The sequence below is a fragment of the Elephantulus edwardii genome, unplaced genomic scaffold, assembly GCF_000299155.1.
Source record: "Elephantulus edwardii isolate Elephantulus edwardi_28Jun2011 unplaced genomic scaffold, EleEdw1.0 scaffold00001, whole genome shotgun sequence".
In the NCBI taxonomy this organism is placed as follows: domain Eukaryota; kingdom Metazoa; phylum Chordata; class Mammalia; order Macroscelidea; family Macroscelididae; genus Elephantulus; species Elephantulus edwardii.
Genome location: NW_006399751.1, coordinates 34,342,038 through 34,365,978, shown reverse-complemented (window position 1 = coordinate 34,365,978; position 23,941 = coordinate 34,342,038). Strand labels below are relative to the sequence as shown.

The window sequence follows — 23,941 nt, the reverse complement described above, 5'->3', positions numbered from 1 at the left end:
AGAGGCTGTAAATCACCAGGGAGGAGACTGCCCATCTTTCTCCTGTGGAGCTGCTGGTGGATGCAAACCAGCAGAAAGGTGCCATTTTGCGTTATTAGTGCAGCTCCCCACCAGATAGGCCACCAGAGCTCCCTGTAGTAAGAAGTTATGGCTGTGAACTCTTGAGTTGGACCCAACTTGTAGCTGACTCTCCAGTGTGTTTTCAGAGGCAGGAACTCCCAGGAGAGGAGATCGTCTATCCTTCTCCCACAGAGCAGCTGATGGATTCACACTATGCCTTTGACATTGCAACACAACTTCTTACCACTAGGCCACCAGAGCTCCCATCGTGAGATGTTGTTGTTGTCACTGTGTACCATCAAGTCAGACTGACTCATAGCTGACCCTCCAGCGGGTTTTCAGAGGTGGCTAATCACATGGGAGGAGATTGTCCTTCTGCCTCCCACATAGTAAGTAGTGGTTAACAAATTATGATTTGAAGTTGTTAGAGAAGCATGATCTAAATTTAGTTTTCCATAGACTTGCCAGAGATTCTGTGGTGATTGATAGAGAAACAAATGAGATTAATCATGAAGCTCTGAAGGCTGATAACAGAGGAAGGTCTTATCCAAGGTAAGAGACATTTCACCCACTTTCCTGTGTTTGGTGATCCAGAACATGAGGAAGGCCCTGTCTCCTGCACAACGTGAGGAGGTAATAGTCATCTGCTATGGTGTGGTTTTAAAATTCATTTTTAGGACTAACATGATTTGAACCTGGTCATTGTGTGGTGCCATTGAGTCAGCCATGGCTCATCGCAACTCTGTATTCAACACATTGAAATTCTACTCCATCTGTGCCTCCTTACAATCCCTACTGCCTCCAACCCATTGTTGACATTATTGTGTGTATCCATTTCATTGAATGTCTTTCTTTCTCTGACACTCTACTTTTCTGTGGAAACCATTAAATGGTTACAATTCAAAGTATAACCTTTCATTGAACTGATTTTTCTACAGCACATTTAATTTATTGGACTTTAGATATGGAAAAATGAAGTAAAATGAAGTTATTGAGCAATCTGAATTATCAGTCTGGCTTAAAAATGGTGTTATTTAAGGGAAAAGACAGCTTACATCTTTATTTGTATGATGTTGTCTTTACAGTCAAGAGGGGCTGTGCTTAAACTGGTGAGAAAATGAAGTTCTCTATGGCCTTCTTAGCTCACCTTTCTGTTATTCTCATCTCAATTTTTGCTTTCCTGGCCTCTTACAGCTTCATGAACAAAGCCAAGAACATGATAAAATACTTCCTTAGAGTTACACTATACTGAGTGATTTCTGCCTTCTTGTGAGGGCAGTCTTCCTCTTCCACAGGTCTGAAAAATTGTGGGGGCCAATACTGTGTAACCCAATCAACCCTCTGCCAATTAGAAAACATTTATATTTGCCGATTAGGTCCGTAAGATTTCCTCATTAAATGATTTTGTTTCTGAGATGCTTTAAAAATAACATCCATCTCTTACGTCTTAACGGACATCTGTTAGTGTAGCATTCATGTGCCTTAAACACATGACTTATCTTCACACAAACCTGACTTGACAGGGAGAAGCCTGCAGCTCTCCAGTAAATGACAGACTTAATCAGTGAGATGTAGAGCCTAGAGCAGTGGCTTGGACAAAGTCTACCTCACAACGCTCAGAGAACCCCATCGGATGATGGGGATGCTTCAAATGGAAAAGGGCAATGGTGAGAATATTTAACAATGACTTTGGATAAATAAATTCCAGGAGTTTATTTGTTGTTGTTGTTTTAGTCAGGAAATAGCAAGTGAGCATATATTGATTGAAATCTGAAAAATATTTTGCCAGCTTAAATGATAGGTACATTTTTTGGGTAACAGATTTAGAAGGTTAATTTCTATCTAATTGCTTTTAAAATGAAGTGATTTTATTGTAATTTAGACAAGCTATTTTTTTTATGGGTGAATCACTTTTAAACAGTCACAAACTATTTTTTCATCAAATGAATCAATAGTTACAGTGAACATTAGCAAATGTAAAGTGTTTAAAGGATAATATTTCCCATCACTTTGAGACCCATATGTCGTGGTGTTGCACTATATACTTGAGTTTTTTGGCAGATGAAAATTCAACTGGTGACAAATCTTTCACATTTTAGGGTGAGTTTGATATTTTACTTATGAAGGAGCTATATATATTAACTACCACCTGTCTATCCGTTCACTTGCATGTTTCTGTAATCCTGAAAGCTATACCACTAGTACTTCAAACACCAACAGGATTACCTATAGTAAGTAGGCTTCAGTGGAGCTTCTAGACCAAGACAGATTAAGAAAGTCCTGACAGTCTACTTCTAAATATTGTTGTTTTGCCATTGAGTTTAACTGACCCAAAGCTGAACCTTCTTTTAGGTTTTCAGAAACAGTTAATCTCATGGAAGTATATTGTCCATCCTTCTCCCAAAGAGCAGCTGATGAATTTGAACCACCTGCCTTTGGCTTTGCAGTGTCAGCTTCTTACCACTAGGTCATATTAGCCAATAACAACAACAAAAATCTTAACAGTTCACAACAGATCTTTCCATGGTGGGCTTATCTTTGACAAGTCACCAGGAAGGATTAATTATGGAAGGAGGATATTCCTGACAGAGGGCCAAGTAGGTGAGGGACACACCAAGGCACAAGATTAGCAGAGAACCACCAAGATGAATTCAAGCATGGTGAGGAGACTGTGGACAATTGCAGGACCAAGCAGTGTTTTATTCTGTTGTATAAAAAGTCATTATGAATTGAATCTAATCAACTCAGCAGTAGCTATTTATTATCTGTCTATGAAAAATTAGGCAGATGATCAATTTCTGGTAATAGTGTTTTAGATTAAAAAAAAAGATGAAAGAAAGAATACATGAAGGAAGGAAAGACCATATCATTTTGAAGTAAGAACAATTTTATTCATCTGTGTTGGAAACTCTTTGTGGAAACCATGCCGAAGAGAACGTGTGTAGAAACGATTCCTTTCAAAGAGATTTTGGAGACTGTAAACATTTGAATGTGCATGTGCCGGGTGTGTGTGTGTGTCCTAAATTATTTTCATTGCTCTGCTGTCAGAGTTTATGCTGATGACTTAATTAATTTTTAAAAATTTATGTTGTGTTTTTTTAAAGAGAAAAGTTAACTGGGTAGGGGTAGGGAAGAAAAAGTACAACAAAGACTAAATGGAAATCTAAGTACTCTGTAAACTTTCATTAACATCTCAATAAAAAATTAAAAACAATTATATTGTGGTAAAAATCTAGACATAAAAAACATAAACCTTGACATTTTTACAATTTTTGAGAGTACAATTAAGTGGCTTAATTGCAGCCACAATGTTGTGTACTGTCACCACTGTCCACTTAGAAAGCTTTGTTTCCACAGAGAGAAACTGTACTCACTGGGGAAAAAAATGACTCCTTAAGTTTCCTCCCCACTCTGAGGTCCTGGTAACCACAAATCTACTTCTATCTTTAGGTATTTGCTTATTCTAGTTCCTAGAGCTCTGACATAGTAGTAAAAAGCTGCGCTGCAGTTACAAAGGCTCGCAGCTCAAATCCACCAGCTGCCCCACAGGCAAATCCCCTCTGGTGTGATTTCCTGCCTCTGAAAATGTGCTGGAGGGTCAGCTATGGGTCAGTTCCAACCCGAACGGCAGACCACAATCACAGTTCCTGGATGGTGTGCACCATTAGCATTCTTGGTGGCTCATCTAACGGTTAATGGTTTTGGTGCACCCAGCAGTGCCATGGAGGAAAGGCAGGATTTCAAAACTTCAGCCATTGAAAACCCTGTGAGGCACAGTCCTACTCAGACACACATGAGGTCACCATAAGCTGAAATCTGCTAGACAGAGCTGTTCTTAGTAGATATTTCATGTAAGAGGGATCATCAAACACTTGGGGTGGGTTTTTATTTTTTACTGGTACATTTGTACCTTTCATCCATGTTATAGCATGGAGTTCATTAATTTTGACAATTGCTTTATAATTATTATTTATGTCCACACTAAACGCATGAATGTAATCTTTTTCTCATTACTGATTAAAAAAATTCTAAGCTTTATATTTTCCAGGTATGGAAATGAGAATTTATAACATAATACATGTATTCTGAAAAACAGGGTAGAAAAGAAAATTTTCCTTGATCCTCAAAGGATAGCTGTATTTTAGAAGATAATCAGTTAGGAGCAACAAATAACTATTTCTGAAAATATACGAGCTTAGTAAGAAAAATATTTTTCTAACGTACAGCTTAAGGTCATATTTTCCCTGCATGGGTATTGGACAGCTTTTGACTCAAGCAATGTCAGATCTATATTTTGGTTTGTCTTTCTGCTAATATTTTATTTTCATTTAGACATCTTTCCCACTGTGTCAGATTCCTGCCAGTAAGTGAGAATACCTCAAAATAGCTTTCCCAGTTAGGGGAAGAAACACACATGCACATATACACAAACACACACATGCACTCCTGACCCCATCCAACAACAACCACAACCCCCACAAAACCCCAAACCCCGAGTGCTGATAGAATGCCTGCTTTAGTGACCAGCCATTGGAGTTCAGCCTGTGGAAAAGAAGACTGCTAGCAAAAAATGGCACCACATGAATGATTGCCGGTGGATAGAATGTCACACTTCATGTGCTCTCTGTCTGTTATTTTAATGTGATGCACTTGAGTGTAAAAATAATGGGCTCTGTCAGCCTTATTAATTGTCTGTGTGGTGTGTGGTTGTGTTTTGTTTGTGGGTGTTTTTTTTTCTTTTCTAGAAAAGTAGGATAATGCAACGTCTCTGAATCCCCTGATGCCATTGGGTGATCCCAGTGGCCACATCATCTGTAGCAAGGGTTGTGACACTAATCAGGACTCTATAGTATTAATGCTGTCCACAAGATGATGGAGTAATTTTTGTTCTTGTGGTAGATTTCTTTAGGCTGGTGGAACAAATTTCCAAAGTAATTTTGATGTCTCAGGCACTTTCCTATTTTCCTGCCAGCCTTGTTTGTCCATTATAGTTTAAGTATACTGAATTTAAAGGAATGGGGAAGCAAATTATTCTGTTCTAACTACTAATTCCATGCCTTTCGTTGGTGTCTTCTTTAATATGGTCCTTAAAATAACACAGACTAGACCATTTAACACTCCAGCTCTGGTAATAAGTAACACCTTCTTGTCTGGGAATAAAATGATAAAATAAAACAATGAATGAGTTTGCCTTGAAAGAAGTCCAGTTAGGATGGTCCTTAGAGGTAAGAATGGTGAAACTTCATCTTCTGTACTTTTGGTATGTTATTATGAGGGACAAATCCTTCTATCTTGGGAAAGGTAGAAGGTCAGAGAATGAGAGAAGATACAGTGATACAGTGACTGTAACTATGGGCTTGAATATATCAGAAATTATGAGGATGGTGCAAAATAGGGCAGGGTTCTGATCTGTTGTTCTTAGGGTCAATTTGAGGACAAATTGACTTAATAACACCTAAAAGCAACAACCATCTGGGAATTTTTAAATGGGGTTTCAAAAGTTCAGTCATTGAAAACATTGAGAAGACATGTTTGACAAGAACATGTTTGTGGATAAGAAACTATGCAGAAGAATCTGCCCGCTAATGGCATTGCTCCTCTTCTTTTCAAGGAAGTAGGCACTGCTCTACGTGTGTTCTTATTTATAGTTGGACACTGAGCTCCTAAAGGTCAAAGACTTGTCACTTTCTTAGTAACTATGTTGTTGTTATTGTTAGGTGCTGTTGAGTCGTAGACGACTCATAGCGACTCTATGAGTGAAAGACCTGGACACTTGTATAACTCATATTTTCTACATGTTCATAGAGTTTATGGAGGCAAGCTATTTCAGAAGTGGATGCCACTCTTGCTTCCAAGCTTGTTTTAATTGGGGAGCTCCACCAAACACTGTCCACCATGGGTAATCATTATCACATTTGGCACATCAATGCCACAGTGTTTAGCATCACAGCAACCATGAGTTACTTCTGCACAGCAAATGGACAGACCAGTGCTATACTACTTAGAAAAATGTTTGAAGAATGTTTTTATTGTTAGTAACTATAGTGGTGTATGCCGGGGCTGTATCCTGTCTCCATATCTTTTCAATCTTTATGCAAAATAGGTTATCTGGGAGGGTGGGCTCTATGTGGAGAAATGTGACATCAGGAAGAAGAATCATCAACAATCTGCATTATGCAGATGATACAACCCTGCTTGCTGAAACTGAGGAGGACATGAAGCTGTGGAAGGTCAGGGACTGCAGTCTTCAGTATGGATTAAGACTCAATATCAAGAAAACAAAGATTCTCACCATTGGGTCAATTGGCAGCATAATGGATGGTGCAGAGATTGAGATTGTTCATAGTTTTGGTTTGCTTGGTTCCACAGTCAACACTCTTGGCACTAGCAGCCAGGATTTTAAAAGACATACTGCGATACCTCTCTAAAGTGCTGAAGTACAAGGATGTCAGTCCAGAGACTAAGGTGCTCCTGATACGTGTCATAGTCTTTGCAGTCACTTGCTATGCATCAGAGAGCTGGACAATGACTAGGAATGATAGAAGAAGAATTGATACCTTTGAGCTGTGGTGTTGGAGATTATTGAATATACCATAGACTTCTAGGAAAACAAACAGGTTTGTCCTAGAAAGGGTGAAGCCAGGCTGCTCATTGGAGGCAAGGATTCTGAAGCTTTGTCTGACATACTTTGGACATGTTGTAAGGAGGGACCGGTCCTTGGAGAGGGACATCATGCTTGGGAGTGTGGAGGGACTGTGCAGGAGAGGAAGACCCTCGATGAGATGGATTGATTCAGGGTAACGGGGGAGGGTGTGTCGGAGATGGTGAGACTGGCACAGGATAGGGCAGAATTTAGGGCTGTTGTACATAATAATGTTGCTATGAGATGCAGGCGACTCAATGGCACATAACAACAATAACAGCAACAACAACTATAATGAGCCTCAAAACAGTGTTTTTATCTAGTGAATCTAAGATTTACATTCATCTTGTTGTTAGGTGTCATTGAGTATGACCCACAGTGACCCTATGGACAACAGATATGAACACTGTCTTGTCCTGTGCCATCTTCACACTTCCTGACACACTAGAAGGTCATTGTAGCAGTCACCATGTCAATCCATCTGGCTTAAAGTCTTCCTCTCTTTTTTGGAGTCTCCACCCTTCCAAGCAACATGTCCCTTTCCAAGGAATTGCCCCACCTAGCAACATACTTGAAGTTTGTTATCATCCTTGCATTCCATCTGCACCCTCTCCAACACCTGTCTGTTTGTTCTTTTGGTAGTTCTTGAAATGTCCATAACTCTTTTTTAACACTGCAGCAGAAAAGCATCAATACTTCTCTCATCCCTATTCATTGTCCAGGTCTCAGACTCAGAGCAGGTTATCGAAAGACCACAGCCTGAATCAGACACACCTTAGTCTTCAAATTGACATAATTACTCTTTTATAACTTGAAGAGGTCTCTGACTGCAAATTTTCCCAGTGAGCTGATTGTTAATTTTGATTTAATTAAGTTAATTGCTCCTTTTAATTTAATTTACAATCAGGTAGAAGTAGATTGGTTGTTTTGATTTAATTAACAGTCAGTTGTAGGCTGGAAAGCCTCTTGTTTAAACCAATCAGGGCTCAGTGGGTGGACCTGAAAAGCTCTTGTTTGTAGACTCTTGTCTGTGTTGGATTCTGATAGGTAAATTGTCTTGATTTAATTAACAATCAAGTGTACACTGATTGGTCATTTTGATTTAATTAACAATCAGTTTTGAGCTGGAAGCCTCTTGTTTAAACCAACCAGGACCCAGTGGGTGGGCCTTTTTGATTAAAAGTAGGTTGGGTCCTGCCTGAGAGTTTCTTGATTGTGTGCATAGAGTCAATACTCTATTGAAAACAACTTCTTGTCTTTAAATCAGACCAAACTGTAGCTGATCCTCCAGCAGGTTTTCAGAGACTGTAAACGACATGGGAGAAGTCTGCCTATCTTTTTAAAAGGAGCTACTGATGGATTTGAACCACCTGCTTTTATGTTGGCTTTATAACTGCTTACCTACTAAGCCACCAGAGCCCACTTTAGGGAGAAGCACATGTAATTCGGGCCTTGATTGTTGGGTTTTATTCCTCCCCTTCTTGCCTGCTACTTGTATGACTTTAGATAAGTCATTTGCTTCTTTTTTTTTTAAAAAAAATTGCGATTTATCTTCTCCTAAAGAATTATAATGCTTACTTTATCGATACCACTATAATTAGTTTACGGATTAAATTGTGGTTGTTAGGTGCTGTTGTTGTTATTGATTGCCGTTGAGTCAAGCATGACTCATAGTGACTCTATGAACAAAAGGCCTGAAGCCTTTCTATAACTGTAATCGTTTGTCAAAGTTCATAGAGTTTCCAGAGGTATGTTTTTTAGGAAGTGGATGCCACTCCTGCTTCCAAACCTATCTTGAATTGGGAGCTCCACCAAACTGTCCACTGTGGGTAACCGTTATGGCCTTTGACATTCCAGTGGCACAAGGTTCAGCATCACAGCAACCCCAGGTTACCTCAGTACAACATATTGACAGAACAGTGCTGTACCCCTAAAAAGAATGTTCCTCCAAAATAACAACTGACTTTTAAATACAAAGGCCTTCCCTGAGGTCTACTGAGTAAATTTCAACTTGTCGCAATCCTTTATATGATGGAAACACTAATATATCATCTTCACAATCATTGCCTTTTTCTGTGCCTTCTAACAACATGGAGGGAAAAGTATGTTAGCAGTAATTTTTGCAGTACGTTGTCTACATTCCATATTTTTTTAAAGAAAAACAAATTTGAAGTGCCTGTTCATATCCTGTGCCCATTTTTCTATTGGATTATTTACCTTTATCTTGTTGTGGTGCTCAAGTATTTCATAAATTCTGGATATAAGTCCCTTATCTGATATGTTATTACCGAATACTTTTTCCCAGTCAGTGGCTTCCCTTTTTACCCTACTGGAGAAGTTTTTGGATGTGCATAGGGATTTGAGTCTTAGAAGATCCCATTCATCTACGTTATCTTCTCCTGGTTGTAGGTTTTTCAGGATACTGGGAAGACTGTTTATGTTGTGGATTAGGACTTCTAGTGTTGTTCCTAGCTTTTCTGTAATGAAGTGTATAGTCCTTGGTTTTAGTCCTAGGTCCATGATCCACCTTGAGTTGGTTTTTGTGTATGGAATGAGGTGTGGGTCTTGCTTGAGTCTTTTGCAGATATTTTTCCAATTTTGCCAACACCATTTGTTAAAAAGGCTGTCGTTTCCCCACTTCACTGATTTCATCTCCTTGTCAAAGATCAGTTGACCATAGATTGATGGGTTGATCTCTGGATTCTCAGGCACTTCACTGAAGACGACATTCAGATGGCTAACAAGCACATGAAGAAATGCTCAAAATCCCTAGCCCTAAGAGAGATGCAAATTAAAACAACTATGAGATATCATTTCACCCCAGTCAAAATAGCAAAATTTGACAGAACAGCAAGCAACAAATGCTGGCGAGGTTGTGGAGAAACTGGAACCCTGATTCACTGTTGGTGGGAGTGTAAAATGGTGCAACCCCTGTGGAAGGCAGTATGGCACTTTCTCAAAAAGTTGCAAATAGAGATACCATTTGACCCAGCAATTCCACTACTGGGAATATACCCTGAAGAGACCATAGCTGACATGCAAGCAGATATATGCACACCCATGTTTATTGCAGCTTTGTTCACAATAGCAAGGAGTTGGAAACAACCTAAGTGCCCATCAACAAACGAATGGCTAGAGAAGCTGTGGTATATTCGCACAATGGAATACTATGCTGCATTGAAAAACAAGGAACTCATGCAATATTATTCAAAATGGTTGACTCTGGAGAACATTATGCTGAGTGGAGTATCCCAGTCACAAAAGGACAAATATTACATGATGCCACTGTTGTAGAATGGGACTGTCCTTGGGGTTGGGGAGAGACTGAGTAAGATGGGTTCAATAATGTATACTGCACTGAAACAGAGGAGGGAGAAAACTGTTTAAAAGAGATATATAACTAGGTATTTCTGTCATCACAGGAGTCTAGAGCGAGGGCTACATGGTGGAGGGGACCTGGGCGAGGGTTTGTAAAACAATGAAAGAATCTTTTCTTTTACTTTTCCATAATTTTTGACTCATGTACTTATAACTTGTTAGTCAAATTTGTGTCTTCTAGGTTGCAACCCCCCCATGATACATCTTCAAGGATATGAACATGTACGGCCAAGCACAATCAATAAGAGTGCATCTAAATTCCAAAATCAATCTCCATAATAGTCTGTGTGTTTCCTACTGCCAAAGGGGCCCTTTAGAGTAGTGAGAGAAGATCTTCACCCTGAAACCCGCAGCGTCCCTTTTCAGCAGGAAGTAGCTAAGAGAATACGCCATCCCCTTTTCCTTATGACTCAGGGTGAAGTCTCTCTCAGGGAGGAGTGATAGGGAATGGCAAAGGACACACTGACAAAGAAGATTAATCAGAACTGGCTTTGACAAGCACTGTGGCATTTGGACAAGAACAAACTGGGAGGAGGGTAGAGAGAATAGTGCAACAATGAATGAATGGAAACCCAAAATCTCTGTAAATGTTTATGAAAATTAATAAAATATAATTATAGAAAAAAAAGAAAAACAAATTTGCTTGGTATATACTAATAATTATTAATAACCATCATACTTGAGTACCTAGTAATTCTGGGTCCATTTTTAATAAGCATGCCTGTTATTAGCACTCATTTTCAGATAAGAATGTTTAGCACCGTTAGATGTAAATGATAAAGTTTAGAACACATTGTGAAAACTAATACAGGTCCATCTTGGAATTCTACAGATATTTTAGAATATCACATGAGATTTCCCATAACATGAAATTATTTAAAAATCTTGTCATTTATCTCCCTGCCTGAATTGATCTTAATTTCAACATACATCCAAGTTAAAACCAATCTGAGTTCTATTTTGTCAGCTTTTCATTTGTTGGAAGACAGATCTTTCCTTGTAAAGCACAGACAACATCACCATGGAGCCTGATTTCCCAGAGAAAGGAACTCTTCCAAATTAGAAAAAAAATGAGTTCAAATAGATTTGGAATACAAAATCATGACTATCACGAACAATAGAGCCTCTTATTCCCAATGGTTACAGTACTCTGTAACACTTTTCTGAAAAGTTTAAAAGGCATATTATCTTTCATTATGTTTTTATTTCTATGCAACAGAAAATATTTTTGTTAGCTTAATATCAGCTAAAAAGTTGACAATCTTCTTCATTGAAAATCTGTCAAATTTTTCTGGAGTGTAGCTATAACCAATTTGAAGGCAAACCTTTGCAGTCTTCTATTATGATATGTCCCCCAGGGAACCTTGGAACTATTCTCTGACAATGACTTAAACCCATGCATGTTTCAGAATCATGCCTTAGATTATGAATGAGTCAGAGTAAAAGTAAACCAATGACATATAAAGGAACATAGGTATTGGCTGGGAAACAAAGAGGAAAAGAATTTGAGTTTTCTTTATTACAAGGCTTCTGTGCTTTGACCACTGCTGGCAAAACCACTTTCCAGTCCTGGTTTTATAAACTTCTTCCAGCATCACACATGCACACTTACATAGTTTATGATTTTATTTTGACATTTCTTGAACTACAACACTTTGCTGATTAATTGACTACAACTGCTTTTGAGCTGTCTTTAAAAAAGGTGCAAATTATGATTCTAAAGAGACCTGATAGAAGTGTAAATGAAAGCAAGTAAAACATTTCTAAAGTGGAGTTATTTTAAATGCACACAGTAGATACAAATACAGAATCTGTCTACTTAATTTTTTTTTGTTTGAGGCTTATTGCCTCATGATGGGAAATGAATGTGTGAATTCTACAGAGGGTGTGAAATTTTGCGTTTTGTACAGTCTGGAAACTTAGTAATAATTATGAATATAGTAATAGAAAAAGTGATACAAAAGTTAGAAACATTATTTTAATTTTAAATGCAATTATTTCTGGGGAGGAATTTAGAATCTAGAAATTTAGGGCTATTCTTGTGGCCTTTGATTTAAAAAGTGAGGAATTTCCAAACCTCTTATAAATGGTAATTTTGGGGTCAATTTTAAAATGGAAAATTGCATTAACTAATGTTTTCTATGTCTAAAATTCCAAGTGGGTCTGAGTCTGATAAGCCCCTGAGCAGCAACTTAACCCAGGCTAAATGAAACTTAACCTTTTCTCTCTTCTCCCATCAGTGGACAATGGGCCTCAGCTGCATGGAGCATTAGAGAAGCTTGCTCGAGCTGTAGGCCAGCTGGAAGGCCAGGCTCCCCTGCTCTCCCGCCAAATAGACACTTGGCACTGAATTACCCTAGGGCAGTGGTTTAACATGGTCTGAACGAAGCTTGGATTTTGAAGTATCTATCTCCTTAGGTCGATGTCCCTGTGAGTCCAAAGACCCCTTTTTTATTAACTGGCTTCTCCCATGGATGGAAATGATGACAGGAAACAGTTAACCGCTATAACGGTGGGTTCTTTTTTTATTATTATTTGTAATTTTGTCTGTTTGCATGAGAGCCTGGCAGCATATGGCCTGATGAATTAAAAAAAAACAAAACCTTGTAAACTCTTGTCTGCTGGCCAGAGCCTCCAGCTCATGGCATTAGCAGGGGCAGGGCTGCTCCACCTGCCACGTGTCTAGAGGATACGGCATAAAGTGATGACCCACTCGGCTTTCAGAGCCAAATCAGGCCAGGCAAATGCCACGATTTTCAGGAGCCCTTGTGGTGCAGAGGTCAAAGTCTCCAACCGAAAGGTCAGCTGTTTGAAACCACCAGTAACTCCACGAGAGAATGAGGTGGTACTCTGTTTCTATAAAGATTTACAGTCTTGGAAACCCTCTGGGGCAGTTCTAGTCAGCTCCACAGGGTTGCCATGAGCTGGCATCAGCTTGATAGCAGTGGGCATGGTCTTTAGTTTTGTAATGCCATGATTTAATTCCGATCAGTTCTGTTAATGACTAAAAATGGCACTACCCACTGTTTCAGTAGTAAATCTGATTGGTAAGCTGCCCAATCGTATCTGTCCTACCTAATAGTCTATGTTAAATGCGTCCTATCAGGCCAGCAGGAATATCAAGGGACTAGTAATGCTTCAAATCCAATGCACATGGGCTCATTTTGGGAAGAAATACATAGGGATGGTCACACACATTATCATTCCCTGCTAATAGTTACTAACAGCGAATGCTGGGAGAGAAACAAAGATATTTAAGAAACAATTTGGTTTGCTTTTTTATATATTTGTTGTTTTTGAAGTCAAATATTTCTATGGATCTTGAATTTTGAATTATCCCTTTTTGGTACCATAAATTTATGCAAAATTTTTATTTTACAATTTCTTTTGAAAACAGAATTATTTTCTTTATCTGAAGCATAAGAATTACAGTTATTTATGTTGATATTTTATAGTTTAATTGAGTCAGAAGTATTTCTATTTCTCTGAAGTTTGTAGTGTATTTAATTTATAATCAAGCAATGTTGTTGTGATTATGTGCCCACAAGTTGCTTGCAATTCGTAAAGACTCTATATACAACAGCTCTGGACCCTGCTCTGTTGTAATCCAACTATACTGTCTCTGACACAATCCCATTACTCCAGTCACTGAGTCAATGCATTTTATCTTCCCTTGTTGCACTGTCACTCTACTTTCCCAAGCAAAATGTCCTTCTTCAAGGGCTGGTTCCTCCTTGCCTAAAGTATGTCAGATGAAGCTTCAGAATCCTTGCCTTAAAGGAGCAGCCTGGTTTCACCCTCTTCAGGACAAACCTGTGTGTTCAATAGTCTTCCTCAGCACCACAGCTCAAAGGAATCTACTCTCCTTCTATCATCCCTAGTCATTGTCCAGCTTTCTGATGCATAGCATGTAATTGCGAAGACCATGGCCTTGATCAGGTCTTGATTAGTCTCTAGACTGAATCATTACTGTCAGTTCTCTGGAGATGTCTCTGACAGCAGACTTTCCCAATGTAATTTGTCTTTTGATTTCCTGGCTGCTAGACCAAGAGTGTTAATTATGGAGCCAAGGAAACTAAAGCTGTTAATAATCTCAATCTCTTCATCGTCCATCATGATGCTGCTAATTGGCCCAGTGGTGAGAATCTTTGTTTTCATGATGTTGAGCTTCAATCTATATTGAAGAATGCAGTCTTTGACCCTCTGCACCTCTGCATCAAGCACTTCAAGTCTTCCTCTGTTTCAGCAAACAAGGTTGTGTCATCTGCATAACGCAGGTTGTTGATGAGTCTTCCTCTGACCCTGATGCCATGTTCCTCATTGTAGAGTCCAGTTCTGCATATAGGTTGAAAAAGTGTGGCGATAGGACACACACCCCTGGCATACACTCTTTCTGATTTTAAACCAAGTAATAGAAATAAAAATATACAAATGAACAAACAAAAGCAGCATATAGCCCTTTACTAATCTAATGCATTGATATGCAAATCATAAGTAAGCCATTCTGAAAATTTACGTTTGTCTGTATCACTGGTATATTTTGATCTCGTTCAGAATCTCCCTTTGGCAATTAGTATTGCCGAGACATTAGTACTAAAAGTAGGTTGTCACATTAGCACTAAAAGTAGGTTGTCAATGATCTAAGAAAAGGAGAAAAATAAATTGATGGGAGTATGTAGAAGGTGCTTTAGCTTTATCAAATGACTGTGTTTTTTTTTTTTTTCATTTTTGATGAGCTTCAGAAGACACTTTGAATGCCATGGAATTGACTAAAATAGAAAAGTTCAAAAGAAAAATCCTACTTGCTGCTAATTAGACTCTAATTTACAGCATTCTAGTGTGTGTTAAGAGGGGAACTGTGCTTCGTATGAATTCAAAGACTGATTTTTTTTTTCCCTGACGTGGATATCCAGGCCTTTCTTCCAACATGCCTCAAATACACTTAAATCTCCAAGGTTTCACTTAGCAGCCGAGAGTGCACTTTATAAACATTATCTGTTTGCACAATCCAATAGAAAACATGCATCTTTGCTAGATGGTAGGTATTGCTATATTATTAAATTTCTAGCACAGCTCTATGAGGTGGTGAAGGAGATGGCTTCAAATAGTTGTTGTTTGTTATTCTGTATGTGGAGCTGTTTCATAATTGACTCTCCAGCGGGTTTTTGGAAGCAGTTAATCACATGAGAAGCAATTGCCCATTTTCCTCCCTCAGATCAACTGGTGAATTCAAACCACTGAGGTTGGCAGATCAACTCCTTACCAATCAGTAATAATGAAGCCATGGCATCAGCTGGTCAGGGTGGTGGTACTGGGGTATAACTTCAGAAGGTTCCTGCTTGGAACGGTATAGAATCTTTGATTCCTGAATTTTGGCCATCTCTAGAGGATACTGCTGTGGAGTGGGACTTAGAGGCTGGTGTTAGGAGTTAGTTACTAACATAGGAAAGCCCTTGTTAACTGATGTGGCAGAAATTCTGTGTGCTGGTTGAACACAAGTCTCAGGTGGGCATTATTTAATAGATGGAGGCATTGCAGCTTAAAAGGGTGGAGCAGGTTGTTCAAGGTCACAAAGCTATTAACACCTTGCCACAAATGACAGCAAATGTGTTTCTAAGCGCGGTCGTCAATTTTAAAAGCGTGCGACAACGTGTTAAGAGGCAGAACTAGAATTTGAAATTATCTATTTTGCTCTAAAAATGGAAGCCTTTTCCCCCATGACAAGCTTCAACTATTGTGCATTCAGGTTGTTGTCATCAAATGCTGTTGAGTGAGCTATGACTCATAACTTGATTAAGAAACGATCTGGACCTTGCCCTATATCCTGTGCCATCCTCATTATCTCTGATAGACGAACCCATTGATACAGCCACTGTGCCAATCTATCTTGTTGAGGGTTTTCCTCTTTCTCTGATCCACCACCTTTTCTAATGTCTTTTTCTACAATCTAGTCTCTCCTAAGACATCCAAAGTTCATGAGATGAAGTTTCACCATTCTTGCTGGTCAGAAGCACCCGACCGGCAAGTCCACAAAGGCAGACTTGTTTCTTTTCACAGTCCATGGATGAGCCAGTACTCATCTCCGCACACCTCAGAGACATCGGTTCTCTGTCATTCTATTTCATTATCCAACTTTCAGATTACTGAAGAGTTCAACGCAATCATTACTCAGATTCTCTCTTAGTAAAGTGGGTAAACCACTCTTGGGTGATGCAAACAGCTGCTAATTGAGATTAGAAGTTCAAATTTACCCAGAGGTGACTCAAAAGAAAGGCTTGGTGATCTCTTTTTAAAAAATTAATCATTGAAAACTCTACAAAGCACAGTATACAAGGATGGCAATTGGCTCAATACGGATAACACCTGGTTTTGTTGCGTATGGTTTTTTTTTTTTTAAATTGCAGTAGTTTGTTCTATTTGGAATTAAGCAGTTTATATATTTTATTTTATTGGTTTGCATACTATAATTCATTACATTGTGTTTCATTCATGTACATTGTATTTTATATAATTACAATTGACTATGCCTATAATAACAGTCTTTTCAAGTCCTGACTGCATATTTCCTATTTCTTCACCTACTGACCCTTTCCATTCACTAAACTTTCCACACTTCCCTTTTTCTCTATCCCCTTCCTCCTTTTCCTGTAACCCTTTGGACACTTATACATGTCTTATTATCCTTCTATTTTTACAGTAATGATACTATGCCATATTTTTTCTTATGAGACTTAGTTCATTCAGCATAGTGCTCTCTGGATTTTCCCATCATGTGTAGTATTTTATGAAATTATTGTTTAGTACTACATAATATTCGATTGTGTGAATGTGCCACAATTTCTCAATCCACTTATTTGTTAATGGGAATTTGGACTGTTTCCATTTTCTTTCTATTGTGAGTAGCGTTGCTATGAACATAGATCTATGTGATATTTATTTATGTTTTAGTTTGAACGTGTTTTAATGTGGATAAAAAATCAAATAAATCTTAGCAATTGATAAAGGTTGATTGATAGAAAATATATTTAAAACATAGGCAACTCTTAGACTTTAGAGTATTTGTATACATAATTGGTGTTTAATAAGTGTTTATTGAATTAAGATAAAACCTTTTATTGTCTTCTCTAAAAAGGGATATGCCTAGAATATATACCCATGATCTTTTTAGCTAAAAGAGAATTCTAGATTTAAAAAAATAAAGATATCAAGCTGTTGAAAATATGGCAAGATTATTTAAACCCAGATGAAATAATTTAAGTTGAACATTGTCGTTATGTGCCGTCGAGTCGCTTACAACTCATAACAACGCTATGTACAACAGCCCTAAACTCTGCTCTGTCCTGTGCCAATCACACTGTCTCTGACATACCCATCCTGATTACCCCAGTCACTGAATCAATCCACCTCGTAGAGGGTCTTCCTCTCCTGTGCTGTCCCTCCACCCTACCAAGCATGATCTCAATCTCTTCACCATCCATCCTGATGCTGCCAATTGGACATAGCTAAGGGAAAAAGTTTTCTGTCAATTAAAAATGAAGATAAAGGGAGCTCTGGTGGCCTACTGGCAAGAAGCTGCACTGCAATCCCGAAGGTGCATGGTTCATATGTATCAGATTTTCCGCTGGAGGAGGAAAGGCAATTTACCAGTTGGATATGATTCGATGGTACACAGACACACACAAAACCGCAAAGAATTAAAAAACCAAACACAACTCATAAAAAGAAAATAAAATAAAAATGGAGATAAAGAACTAAAGCTTAAATTATGAGGAAAACTTGGAAGTTGTCCAGAAGACACAGGTTCATCTCTGCTACAGATCAGAAATAGGACTTTGAAATAGAAACTAAACTTCTGTGGTCTACTACTTATTAAAATATTAACTAAAGTTTGAATTTAATGATCACTAAAGTTCTCTTCATCTCTTAGTTTCTAAGTATTTGGACTCATTTTGATGAAAAGAAAGTCGTGAAATTATTGCATAGAACAAGGATGTGGAAGACAGGAGTGTTAACAAGGCCAGAAGGAAGCAGAAGTTTCCAGCAACATATTGGGAAATGGTCAAGTGTGTAGGGCAAATGGGAATCGAAAGGGTATTTTCATGTTCTGAAATCATATTTGGGTCTGATCCTAAATTTTCTAGCCTTATCTTTAGTTATGCCTACTTGCTCACAAATTACTTTTTCTTCTCTCCTGCGCTTCCTTTGCTGTTACAACCATGCCCCCCTTAATCATAAATATTCAAACTGTAGAAAGAACACAGAAGAAATGATGCTCTTTGTTTTGCTTTGATTGTGGCAACCTGTGGACTTTTTTCTTTTTTTCCCTTCTTAATTGGATGTTTTTAATTGCTACAATTAAATTGATAATGAAAAGTACAATTGTCTGCCTTTGGTTTGCATATCCTAGGGAATGACATAGTCTGATGGCTGTAGTTTTCAGACTTACTGAGACACACCTAGAGAAAACATTTCCAGGAATCCCCAGATATGTGGGTGGTAAAGGAAAAGTTTATCAGGAAATACGACCAGAAATTGTAATGATTGTATCTTTAGGGACTTTACAAGAAGAAAATTGTAGTTACCAAAGGAACAGCAACTGTTCCAAGCTGGAGAGAAAGCACATGTCCAAAGCACTTATTTGCTTGCCAAACACAACCTCAACATGGCACACCTTTCAACAAATATTTATTGAGAACCTACTGTGTGCCAGGTATTATTATAGATGCTGGAATGTTTTATTGGGTTTAAGCCATTCTGATTATGAAAATGAAGTGCATTTAATTTCCTCAAAAGGAATTAGATTTTATAGTCTGTGTCTTTGCTTTATGTGCTTGTATATTCATCCGAACAGCTACCATGTGAAAATCTGTTAATGTCCTTTTATTTTCCTCCCCAGACATGTACCACATTAAATTGAAAACACTTCAAAAGATCTATTAATATCTTCTTCCTTATAATAATTGACTCTAATCTGTGGCCCTCAGGCCTGTTTTTTTAAATTGTTTTTGGTCAAACATTCTTCTAGGTCTTACAGCCCTGGTGTGTCCACTTGCCGTACAGAGGTAACTTGTGGTTGTTGTGAAGTTGAACACTGTGACACTGATGTATCAAATGCGATAATGGTTACCCACGGTGGACAGTGTTTGATGGAGCTTCCTGATTAAAACAAGCTTGGAAACAGGAGTGGCATCCACTTCAATAAATAGCTTGCCTCTGGAAACTCTATGAACCTGGAGATAGGATGAAAGTCATGCAAATGTTGAGGACTTTTGTTCATAGGGTCACTATGAGTCATGTATGACTTGACGGCACTTAACAATAACAACCTAATGATTAACTTTATAATGATCACGTGATTTATTAAGATTATTCTATGGATATGTTTTTAGTTATTGTGTTCTGTGACCAAAATGTCTTCTGATATATAAATAATTTTATTATCTCAGTCTCATCTGTCACCACGGTCCTCGACACACTGTCAGTATAAAATCATTTGCATTTTTTTCTCTCAGAAAAACATTTTGTATTTGTGCCTCCATATCTTTGCATGTTCTATATCCCCACTGGGAATTAATTTCCTTTATGAATGATACTTATGCTATACTTTTAATTTCAAGATTCATCTAACTTGATCAATTTCTCTACCTCAGTTAAAATGTTTACCCCTCCATTTGGGGCTCACTGTATTTTGTATAAACTACTATTATCATGAAGCAAACTTGAAACACTTGCTGCAAAACAGAAGATCAAGGACTAAACCTTCATTATGGATTTTACATTAACATCAAGAAGACAAAAATCTCACCACTGGGCCAATATGTAGTTTCATAGTAGATGGAGAAGAGTTTGAAGCTGTCAAGTTATCATGTTGCTTGAATTCACTATTAACATCCTTGGTACTAGCAGTCGAAAGATCAGAAGATGTATTTCAATGGGAAAATGTTGTCAAAGACCTCTACAAAGTTTTAAAGAGCAATGCTGTTAGTTTAAGGACCAAGGTGCACCTGACTCAAGTCTTTTCAATTACTTGCTATGCCTCTGAAGGCTGGATATTCACTAAGGATGACAAAAGAATAGATGCCTTTGAGTTGTGGTGTTGTAGAAGAGTACTGAATACCTATGGACTGACAAGAAAATAAGTTAGTATATTTTGGAGAAAACGCAACCAGGGCACTCAATGGAGGCGAGGATGGCAAAGCTTTGTCTCACACACTTTGGGCATGTGTGCAGAAGAGGCTGATCACTGGAAAAGTGCATCATGCTTGGAAAGGGGTAGAGGTTCAGCAAAAGAGGTAGACTGACACAGTGACTGCAGCAATGGCTCAAGTTATCAGAGTTAGAACGGCACAGGATAGGACAAGGTTCAGATTGGTTGTCCTTGGGGGTCGCTTTGAATTGAACTCGACTCAACTGTACTTAACAATAATAGCAACTATTATTGTGTAGGGATATTGGTGGGTCAGTAGTGGAAGTCTAAGCTTCCATACAGCAGACTTGGGTTCAATTTCCAGCAAATGCATCTCAAGCATTTTACCACTTAACCTGGCTTGTGCATTGTTGTGGTGCTTATCAAGACTAGCAAGAATTTGAGAAGCATTGTACAATATGGATGAATCAGAGCACATGATGCTTAGTGACATAAATAAACCACAAAAAGATAAATATTGAATAATACCACTAAAGAAGTGCTTTATAAAAATCTAAAGAAATTATAAAAAAATCTAAAGAAATATTTACACAGAGATAGTATCATTCTTGAATGGTTGCTAGTGATGGGAAGAGAGAGAAAGAGGAATAAATGTAATTAATAGATCCTTATTAAGATGGGTGAAGGGAAATGCAATAAAGGGGTGATTAGATACTGTGAAGCTTTTAACTAATACTAGAACATATTTATACAAAATATGTATAAATGAAAATCCAAAATGTTTTCTTAACTTCCACCCAAATCACAGTTTTTAAACAATGAAAAAGTTAGGAAGAAAGACCTGGCAATCTTCTTTCGAAAATCAGTCAACAAAACTCTCTGGGTCACAACAGTTTGTTTTGGAGCTAATTATGTGATGGCAAAGATGGGACAACACTTCCCTGTGCATGGGTCATTATGAGTTGCACCAACTCAATGGCAGTCAATAAACATCTATTATGATAACCCACACAAAAGCCACATTTATGTGCTTAGCTGTTCAATCTCTGCTATATTTTATAAATTCTCTAAGGGAAAGCATTATGTCTTATTTACAGTTATATCCCAAGAAAACAAAGATGAATAGCCCAATGAATGAGTCAGAAAATTAAGTGAATGAATAAATATATGAATAAATCAATCAGTGACAAAGCAAAAAAAAAAAGACAAATGTGCACATGCTGTGGTATCAGAAACCTTGAAAACTGGCTTTTCTAGCCATTGCGTTAGCCCCACTGAGGGCGTGGTCTCCGGCTACGTTAAATGCAGACATATGGCCTTGCAAATCATCTACAGCTGAGGGACCAATATAAGAGAGTGTTTTTGATATGGTGAGAGATGATGGTGAGAGGGTGAAAAGAATGTGACACTGCTGTGACATAACTATGGCAAGATATAAAATGAGGAAACTTAGAGAAGGAACAACAGTTAAAGGTTTTGCTCGCTGCATAATTGACTGCCTCACTGAATAATTGACTGAAAATCTGACTTTTAACTGCTCTAAGATAAAGTTTGCTGGACTAATTGAGGAACCCAGAGGTTTATTTGTGCTGCTGAACTGAACCTACACTTTCACTTGTTGACTAAAGAGCTGTCTGAATGCATTTAGGAATTGTTCTTGTTAATCTGACTTGAGACTGCAGGATTAAACTTGGACTAACATTGTGAGATATACTTTGTTTCTCCTACTCCCCAACCCATTTCCCTAGCAGACCCCACAATGGTGAGTAAAGTCTGTGAGTCAAGTTGCAACAAATTTGGACCCAATGGTTGGTAGAAATAAGGGCAGAAGCATGTGGGGTGACATATCTAACCATGTGATTGTATGTATGGTACTGTGGATATTTCTAATGGGGGAAAGTTCTCCTTTGTGAAGCAGGTAGAAGTCAGACTCAGCCACTCCCACATTTCATCTTCTCCCATCTCACATCCCTTCCAGGTCAAGAGGCACGTTCTGCTAATCTTGTAAAGAAATATGAGAAGTCTTCAAGGTACTTAGAAATCTTAGAACATGTAACAGCAATGCATTGCATGAGATGAATATAAAGTCCTTTGTATAAATGGTTTTAAAAGAGGACAGCTTCTTTCAAGAAGATTGTGCCTTATAAAGGTTTTTGCAAATGGAAAAAAACATTTAAAAAAGCAAAATTTGTACCTAAAAATCATCATGCCCAATACTGGAATGCTCCAAATGGTTACAAGGAAAACATCCCACTTCTCTCTGTGACACCACCGTTGAATTGTAGTCAGAGGGTGACCTAAACCTAGCATGTGCTGAAGAAGGGTTCCTGACCTGCTGCTCCACAGGAAACCACCCCTCTAACCACTGCCGCCTACAGCTTTCTCTTTTGTCTACACCCAAAGCTGCTGTCAGATGTTGTGGAGATGAGCTCTCATAAGGTAAGTAAAAAGAAAACAGGAAAAAATTGCTTTTCAAAACAGAATTCAGAGAAGACATTGGCCCAAGAATGCTAAGAAGCACTACCTTGCAGGGATCCCTGCCTGGGGAGTGGTAGGGACACTTTGCTAGACTGTTTTATATGGGATCTGTGTGCTGTGGGAGATATGAGAACCGAGCCTGAATTCCCAAGTGCCCAGTCTCTGAAGGAAGCAAGTTATGTTGTCTAGACAAGAGGAAATGTTTTTTGAGAGAAGGTTATCAGGACATTAAGTCAGATGATGGCTGGAGAACATAACTAAATGTTCACTGACTGCTTGAATTTTAGGAGTGTTTTTATTTATTCTAAAAATCTCTCCTTAATGCCAAGGTGAAAATGAAAGAGAAATTAGTGATTACAAAAAATACCATCCTTTCTACACAGCAGATATTGTTTTTAAACGTTTTATGCTTGCAGGGAAAGCAATATGATGTGTAAGCTGTGTTTTTACCTGCTTTTGGCACATAGAGTACACGACTGTTTAAATAGTTATTGTATAATGTCCAAGTTTCAGTGTTTCAGATACCCTTTTGTACATTGTAAATATTGTTGTTAAGTGACTTCAACCCTAGCAACCCTATGAACAACAGATTTGAACCTTGCTCTATCCTGCACCTTTGCTGAAAGTTCCTCAGGGTGAGATGTCTCAGTTCTAGAGTTCTTTCCTTCCATGCAGGAGACACGGTGGGATTTCTGAGTAATATTCCTCAAGCATAGCCATGCCTGCCTTTCAGTGGAGACTTTTGTGCTATGATGCTGAATAGGTTTCATCGAAACTTCTAGACTGAAAGGGACTAAGGCCTAGGAAGTAAGACCTGGCAATCTACTTGTCATATATATCAGCAAATATTATATTTTGCTGGTATATCCCTAGTGGATCACAATAGACACGTTCACACACCATCATGGAATAAAAATTGCCATGTCGCCTTCCTGTATGCATAGGGCTGACATGAATTGGGGGAAAGCTTAAAGACAGCAATAAGAGTTCCTTAAACGTCCTTCCACACAGCACACAGACTTGGATAGATACTTAATGTTGACTTTTTTCAAGGCTTTATTTCATCATTGACCTCAAGACCTTTTCCAATGTGCTACTCACTTTCCCTCCCTCACAGAACTTAAGAAATACAATTTTTAAAAAAGGAAACTGGAGATTTTGAGAAGAAATGGGAATAACAATTAAAACACCCTTTTGACTTGTGCACATTTTACATATTTATATTATTGCATTAA

General features: G+C 38.2%; 1 protein-coding gene across 1 annotated transcript in view; it reads left to right on the top strand.

Annotated features, from left to right (window-relative positions):
* LOC102851723 (ubiquitin-conjugating enzyme E2 E3-like) overlaps positions 1 to 12,431 on the top strand; it is a 194,964-nt gene extending 182,533 nt beyond the window's left edge. The window contains exon 5 of the mRNA XM_006878952.1: positions 12,322 to 12,431. Within this exon, the coding sequence (XP_006879014.1) occupies positions 12,322 to 12,431 (110 nt within the window). The remainder of the gene's footprint in view (positions 1 to 12,321) is intronic.
* Positions 12,432 to 23,941: the final 11,510 nt, after the last annotated feature.